Source organism: Micromesistius poutassou, assembly GCF_964030765.1.
Source record: "Micromesistius poutassou genome assembly, chromosome: 1".
NCBI lineage: Eukaryota > Metazoa > Chordata > Actinopteri > Gadiformes > Gadidae > Micromesistius > Micromesistius poutassou.
In genome coordinates this window covers 13,234,386-13,241,885 of record NC_140271.1, presented here as the reverse complement: position 1 = coordinate 13,241,885, position 7,500 = coordinate 13,234,386, and the positions used below count along the sequence as shown (strand labels likewise).

Sequence of the window (7,500 nt, the reverse complement as noted above, 5' to 3'; positions counted from 1 at the left end):
TTTATGTTATCATATATTGTATTATTGTTATTATTATAAATATTATTATTATTGCCAGGCATTGAGGCTGCTCTATTTGTAAATCTGATGCCTCTTGCCTTGAAATATGAAAAAGTGGAATAGCGACCGTACTAAGAGTATTCAGTTTAAAAGGCTTTAGAGCAGCTTACAACACACACACACACACACACACACCCATCCATTTGAAGGTTAATTGAATGATTGTGGTAGCTGTCCATGCTAATGTGGTTTAACCCTGCAGTCCTTGCGGAGGTGTGATGGAGGTAATGCATGGGAATTATCAGCAGTGTAACGGGACACCCTTGACGCAATCCCCGAGCTGCCCAGCTCTGCCCTGCCCAGCACTGGGTAGCTACAGCTACCCAGTGCACCCCAGTCGGGCTCAGCCTGGCTGCACTGCCGCCTCCCTGCTGAAGCCCTGTTCATACCTGGCTAGGCTAGCTCAATTAGCTCTGGTCCAACCGAGATAGATACGTTCTGGTCACACACAAACACACACACACACACACACACACACACACACACACACACACACACACACACACACACACACACACACTGTCTTTATATGTCTCTCTCTTTCTCTCTTCCTGTGTGTGTGTCTCTTTCTCTCTCTCTCTCTCTCTCTCTCTCTCTCTCTCTCTATCTTGTCTCTCTTTCTATGTCTCTCCCTCTCTCTCCTGGCCGGGCTATAGGACAGGCAGGGCTGTGGGCTGTAGATAGGGTTTAGTGTGTCTGGTTCTGGTCCAAGCCTGCTGTCCTGTGTGCACCCCTGGAAACACACACCATAAGAGGAGGAGGGATGGGAGGGTGGATGGGAGGTGGGAGGATGGATGGAGGAGGGAGGGAGGATGGGAGGATGGGCGGAGGAGGGATGGAGGAGGGAGGATGGATGGAGGAGGGATGGGAGGATGGATGGAGGATGGATGGGATGCTCTAAATAAGGAAAAGGCTTGGGTGGTTGGTAAGCAGAAAGGTGGGGTGACCTTCTCCAGTGAAGGTCAAATATATATATAACATGTACGTGTTGCTTTATTTCACCATCTTTAATGTACGTCCCGTAATTCACTCCTTCACAGAGCATGGTTTCATTCCTCTCTCCTTTTAAAACCCCTGTGACTCACTGCTGTTAGTCATGTATCAGACCCTTTGACCCAAAGTGTATTTGGGTCAAAGGGTACAGGCAGGAGATACAGATACAGGCAGGAGTCCCACATCTCGCCCCAGGACACCTACAGGTTAGGGTGCGGACATCAGGGATTGAACCCAGTACCGGTTGGCTGGGAGGGGACCCCCTCAGTCCAGTCACTAGACTAGGTCCTGCATCGGTACGTGTTGTTCCATGGGCGCAGCTTGTCCTATTCAGCAGAGAACTGATGTCACACTCAGGGAGTCGTGGTACACCACTCGCTCTGTCCTGTCTTATACCCTACGGTAACCAAATGAATAAAACATGGTGGGCAGGCCTACCTCAAAGGGGAAGAGGAGGAGCCGTAGAGGTCTTGGTATGTTTACCGATATGCATATTCATGTCGTTCTCAATGAGAGATTGAGCGAAGATGCAGTTTTCTGGAGAAAAAAACATTGGTTTAAAAACAGGGGAATGACTTTTAAACATATAGAATATTGTGATGATTATTATCGCTTTTATTATTAGCATAGGAGGTTATCCTGTACAGGTATAAAGGTTGTACAGGTGTTATAGGTGTTATTATAGGTATTATATGTGTCTTTAAGGTGTGTCTGGGGGGAGGTGAGTGAATTTTTCAGTGCCTGATCTCTTTCTCTGTGTTTGTTTCTGTGTTTCTTCTAGAAGGATTTGCCACTGCCCCGCAAGAACAGCAGGTAAGACTTTAGTTCCAACTCCCGCTCTCCCTCTCTCTCTCTCTTTCTCTTTCTCTCTCTCTCTTTCTCTCTCTCTCTTTAACCTCTCTCTCTACCCTCTCTCTCTCTGTCCTTCTCCTCTACTCATTCCATACTGGCTGACTGAGGCTGGTATTAAAGCCAGTGGTTTACAGGAACAGTGTTGTAGCTGGTTTTAAATCCAGTGGTTTACATGGACAGTGTTGTAGCAGGTATTAAAGCCAGTGTTTCAGAGGGACAGTGTTGCAGCTGGTATTGGAGCCAGTGTTTCAGAGGGACAGTGGTGGTGATGGTGTTGAATCTCATTAAAGCCATGAGAGCTCTCTTCTGAAGATCCCTCCTGTCATCCACTCTGGAGAGGAAGAGGAGGAGGAGCGTTTTGTCTTCCACACTCTGGGGCCTTCAGGATGCTTCAATCGGCTGTGTGTGTGTGTGTGTGTGTGTGTGTGTATGTGCGTGTGTGTGAGTGTGCGTGGTCTGCTGGGATTCTTCTCAGGGAGTTCAGGGCATCAGTGGGGGGTCATTAAACAGTGCTCTGTGAAAATGTCAGTCTTTCATTTTCTTCGGCGAGCCCCAGTCTGTTCCTGTGAAGTCTGAGAGGTCTCTGTCTGTGTGAAGGGCCCGCTGGTCGTATGTTCAACGCCCAGATACGTTAAGGCTGTCATCATCCCTGAGAAAGATACCCAAACGTTACCTGTCTGTGTATTCACTGTTGCTTGAGCTCAATCTTTCTTGAATTAGTCGATTAAAACCCTATTGTTTGTGTAGCTAACACAGCTCTGAAGTAGCCAACACAGCTAGCGTAGCATAATACTAGATAACATAAATCCATATTAGCTACACAGCTAGTTTAGCAGCATAGTAGCTTGCTATGCTCTATTAAAGCTCAAATAGCTAGCATAGCATCATAGTGGCTAGCTAGGATTGTATCTATCACATCTTGCAAAGAATTACCTTTGAAGCGTCTCGCAAATCAATTGAAATGAATGGAGTTGATTCACCTTAAATCATGACATGTTGCTTCCGTTTCACAACAGATCTGATGTTTGTTGTCATTTTAACGGTGTTTATTCTGAACATAATTCCTTTAGAGCACAAAGCCGGGCAGTGGATTTATGCTACAGCTCAGAGATGATTTATGATCGTATTGAGATATGGCCCTGGAGGTATGATGATGTGCTCTGAGAGTATTTCACATCATGTTCAGCAGAGCTGAGGCTCTCCATGGTGCTGGAACACACTCTGTCTTCCTATTGGCTGGTTCCACACTGTGGCCTTCACTCTGTGTGCTGTGTGAGTGTGTGTGTGTGTGTGTGTGTGTGTGTGTGTGTGTGTGTGTATGTGTGTGTGTGCGGGAGTGTGTGTGTGTGTGTGTGTGTGTGCGGGAGTAAGTGCATGTGACTAACGACCTCACAACGACACGTCAAGTGTGTGTGTGTGTGTGTGTGTCTGTGTGTGTGTGTGTGTGTGTGTGTGTCTCTGTGTGGGTGTGTGTGTTTGTGTGCGTGGCTGTGTGTTTGTGTGTGTGGGCGTTTTAGTGCATGTGACTGTTTGTATTAGACACACACAGACACTATGAAAGCAAGACCATACCAAGACATCTGTGGGTCGAGGTCTATAAAAGGCTGGGTACATGATGTGGTTGTGCAATAGTATTTTCCCTACAACTCTGTGGAAGTCTCTAGTATAGTTACTATGCAGACGGCATGCCATCCCAATTCAGAGCTGTCCAATCAGGGCTCATCCTCGTTGCCCCAAGGCATCATGGGTAATCTGTGAGGGGGGGGGGGGGGTTATGTTTATCAATCTGACCACTCAGTGTCTGTCACTGTCTCTATTCTGACATCAAACTGGTTTCATATGCAGGTGTCCTTGTGTGTGTGTGTGTGTGTGTGTGTGTGTGTGTGTGTCTTTGTGTGTCTGTGTGTGGGATGTGGCCTGACCAGCATGCATTATGGATGAGCAAACTGGAGCCCCAATCTACCACCTTATCTCTTCCCCTGAAGAGATGAGGCACTAACCCTAAACACACACACACACACACACACACACACACACACACACACACACACACACACACACACACACACACACACACACACACACACACACACACACACACACACACCAAAATCGTATCTCTTAGCCTGAGGAGAAAAGGACACGCACACTCACACACATGCTGGCCTCTACTCCTGTGTTCTGTGAGAGTGTGTGTATGTGTGTGTGTAGGCACTAGAGCACAGGTTTTTGAAAATACATGGATTTTCCTAAAAAGCTTGCATCCAAAACCTTTAATCTTCATATGCCAAGAATACATATCTTTTATATTATACAATGTATATTCTATACATTGTATTCAATCCAGAATATAATATTATTTGTGTATATGTCGGTGGTTATGTGTGTCATCTGTTGGCTGCAGATGTACCCAGAAAAATTGGAAATAAAAACAAATAACGAAATGTACGAAAGCCATTACATTGTATAGCGATAGAGTGTAGTATATAGGCAAGGCAACTTTATTGATATAGCACTTTTCATACACAAGGCAGACTCAAAGTGCTTCACATATAAACATTGTCATATAGAGTAGTATCATTTATATTCTACTCACCTTGGCCTCTGCTTCACTCCTTATGTCTTTGTTGCCTGCAGTTAAATGGTTGGCTTCTCTTTTTCTTCTGAATACACCGGTTACACACGGAACACACGGTTACACACAGGATACACACAAACTCACTGTATACTCACTCACTTTTGCCTGGAAACCCACAACACACTACACACAACACACTACACACAAAAAACATCACATGACAATAACACTACGCTCATCACAGAACACACAACAGATGACATACAGACAAAGCTCAGTAGATGACAACGCATGATATCACATGATGCCCAACTCACAACAGCACCTCAGTCCCTATGGCCCCTCACCCTTGAGGCAACTACCCACAATCCCCCACTGCGGGTTCTCTGTTCCTACCCTTGGAAGGCTGCCACCCGCACCCCACCGCTCCTATTTCTCTCCCCTCTCTCTCCCTCACCTCTCTCCTCCTATCTCTCCCCCTCTCTCTAAAACTCTTTCCTCCTATCTCTCTCACCCTCTCTCTCCCCTCTTTTTCCTCCTATCTCTCTCTCTCTCTTTCTCTCTCTCTCTCTTGCTCTCTCTCTCTCTCTCTCTCTCTCTCTCTCTCTCTCTCTCTCTCTCTCTCTCTCTCTCTCTCTCTCTCTCTCTCTCTCTCTCCCCTCTCTCTCCTCTCTCGCTCTGTGCTCGCCTGCCCAGACAGGCTGAGTCGGCTGTGGACCTCAGAGCGTTGCGTTGCCTTATTGTTTTGAGATGACACCTTCTCCTCGGGGTCGTCACTCTGTTGTTGTTCTGACCGCCGCCGCCCAGTGACCCGCCACCATCGCCCCGGGCTGCTGTCGCCGTGGTTACGGACACCATGTTCCGTCGCTCTAAAAGGTACCGGGCAGCGGTGGAGACGAGACGGGGGGTGGGGGGGCGTGGACTCTTGGTCGTTATTCCTCTCTCTCCCCCTCTCTCTCTCTCTCTCTCTCTCTCTCTCAGGGTTAAGTGCTATGTGCATTAGGAGGCTGGCATTTGCTGGGGAGCTCTTTTGTGGATTCTGTGTGTGTGTGTGCGTGTGTGTGCCTGGTCGTGTGAGTGTTTGTGCGCATGTGTGCGTGTCATGCTTGTTGACAGTGCGTTGTCACATGTGTGTTCTGTCCTGTTGAGTCTCGTCATTGAAAAGCTGTTCCTCCAAGGTGTGTTCAAGGTCGAGGCAGCCAGGTATATATGTGCTGACATCCTGCAGTGTACTGGTTTACTGACCAGATGATGATCAGTTGTTGTGTGACTTCTTCATGCCGATGTGTTTTGGAAAGAAGGCCTGACCTGGTGATGTTTATATAGCCGAAGTGAACAACAGCTATAATAGTGTTAGTATAGAGACTGAGGTTAACTGAACTATAATACTATGAATATAAAGACTCTTAGGAAGACAGGCTCTATCTGTGTCAGACAGCGAGGGAGACGTTGGAGGTATGAGACATTGAGAGCGAGAGCCAGAGAAAAACAGAGCGAGAGAGACACACACACACACACACAGAAATAAATGACGTTGCTTTTCTAAAGAAAACTCTTGAGTCACAGACCTAGGATCAGTTTCAGAGACACATCGATCTGCTGCTGAGCAGCTAAGCCAACATCTAAAGACGACATAAAATATACCCCCCCCCCCATAAAATCCACCAATGCACTAAAGCTCCACAAATATCAAACATTGTCAGCTGTCAAGTGACCTGAATCATCCAGTCACACGTCAGCTCTGGGTTTGTCTAGCCCTCAGATTCGGGTTGTGTGTATCGCATTGCAGAAGCAAGCAAGCAACCTGCAGGGGTTTAAAGAGACAGGTGTAACTCTGCACACTAGTGCCCTCTCTGGTCAGAGTGAGTACTGCAGCTGCAGAGACCATTGCTGACGAGGTCAACAAACGAAGGGTGACAATAAAACACAGACTACAGGGACGTCTGTCTTCAGATCATAGGGAGGTCTTGGTTTGGTGATGTTACTAATCAAACGAAGAACTAGTCAATGATAGTTTGGGTGTCACATCCTCTCATTGTATCAGGGCAGCATGTGGCTTAGGAGGTAGAGCAGGTTGGCTGGTAACTGGAAGGGTGCTAGTTAGATGAGTGTCGAGGTGTCCCTGAGCAAGGCACCTCACCCTGACAGCTCCTGACGAGCTGGCTGTCGCCTTGCATGGTTGACACCGCCGTTGGTGTGTGAATGTGCACATGAATGGGTGAATGCTAGACAATATTGTAAAGCGCTTTGAGTGGCCACTGGTTAGAAAAGCGCGGTATAAATGCAGACCATTCAACATTTGCCATTTGCCATGGTGGATTCAACTATCATTACCGTCGTTCATGGCTTCACTGAGAAATCTCTCTGAAAGGTCTCCAATATCAAAAAAACGACTTCCCGATTCTCAGGAAGAGCATTCGGCGTGCTCTGGTTTGCTGTGAATGTAAACAATGGAGATAGAGCTCCTTCGTCGTTGTGATATGAAGTACTTATGTATGGCAGTTCACTGTGTTGTTGTCCACAAACTCTGTCCTCCCTGATGCACATAGATTCCAAAAGACGGAAGTGCTATATTTCCTTTCGCTAGAATCGCTACAAGGAAGTTATTTTGTTCACGGATATCTATCAAAAGGAGAGATGGCTACAATATGTGCTACACGCAGACTGGTACTGTCCATTAACACGAGCTGTGTGTGTGAACAGTACACCTGTGCTCACAGTACAACCCCCATGAGGCCTGCTACCATATGATCTGTCAGCTCGCTGTCATTGCCATATACGGGCACATGTGAGGTTGAATGCGTAAACACACTCGAACATAAATAGCGAGGCAAAGCTAGGAGAATAACAGCACAACAGACGGTGCTTAGTCTACTGCACAAGAGAGGGAGAACGGGTGAAATACAGAGTCCAAGAAAGAGATATATGAAAGTGAAAAAGAGAGTGAGAGAGCTAGGCCTTAGGTCTTTGCTTTTATCTCATTTATGAACCACCTAGCTCAAGTTTCGTTTGCAGGG

The 7,500-nt window shown here is 46.8% G+C and overlaps 1 protein-coding gene across 1 annotated transcript in view; it reads left to right on the top strand.

The window, feature by feature from the left end:
• mast1b (microtubule associated serine/threonine kinase 1b) overlaps positions 1 to 7,500 on the top strand; it is a gene marked incomplete at both ends in the record, with an annotated part of 40,162 nt that overhangs the window by 5,303 nt on the left and 27,359 nt on the right. The window contains one exon of the mRNA XM_084488772.1: positions 1,835 to 1,866. Coding sequence (XP_084344898.1) covers positions 1,835 to 1,866 — 32 coding nt within the window. The remainder of the gene's footprint in view (positions 1 to 1,834; positions 1,867 to 7,500) is intronic.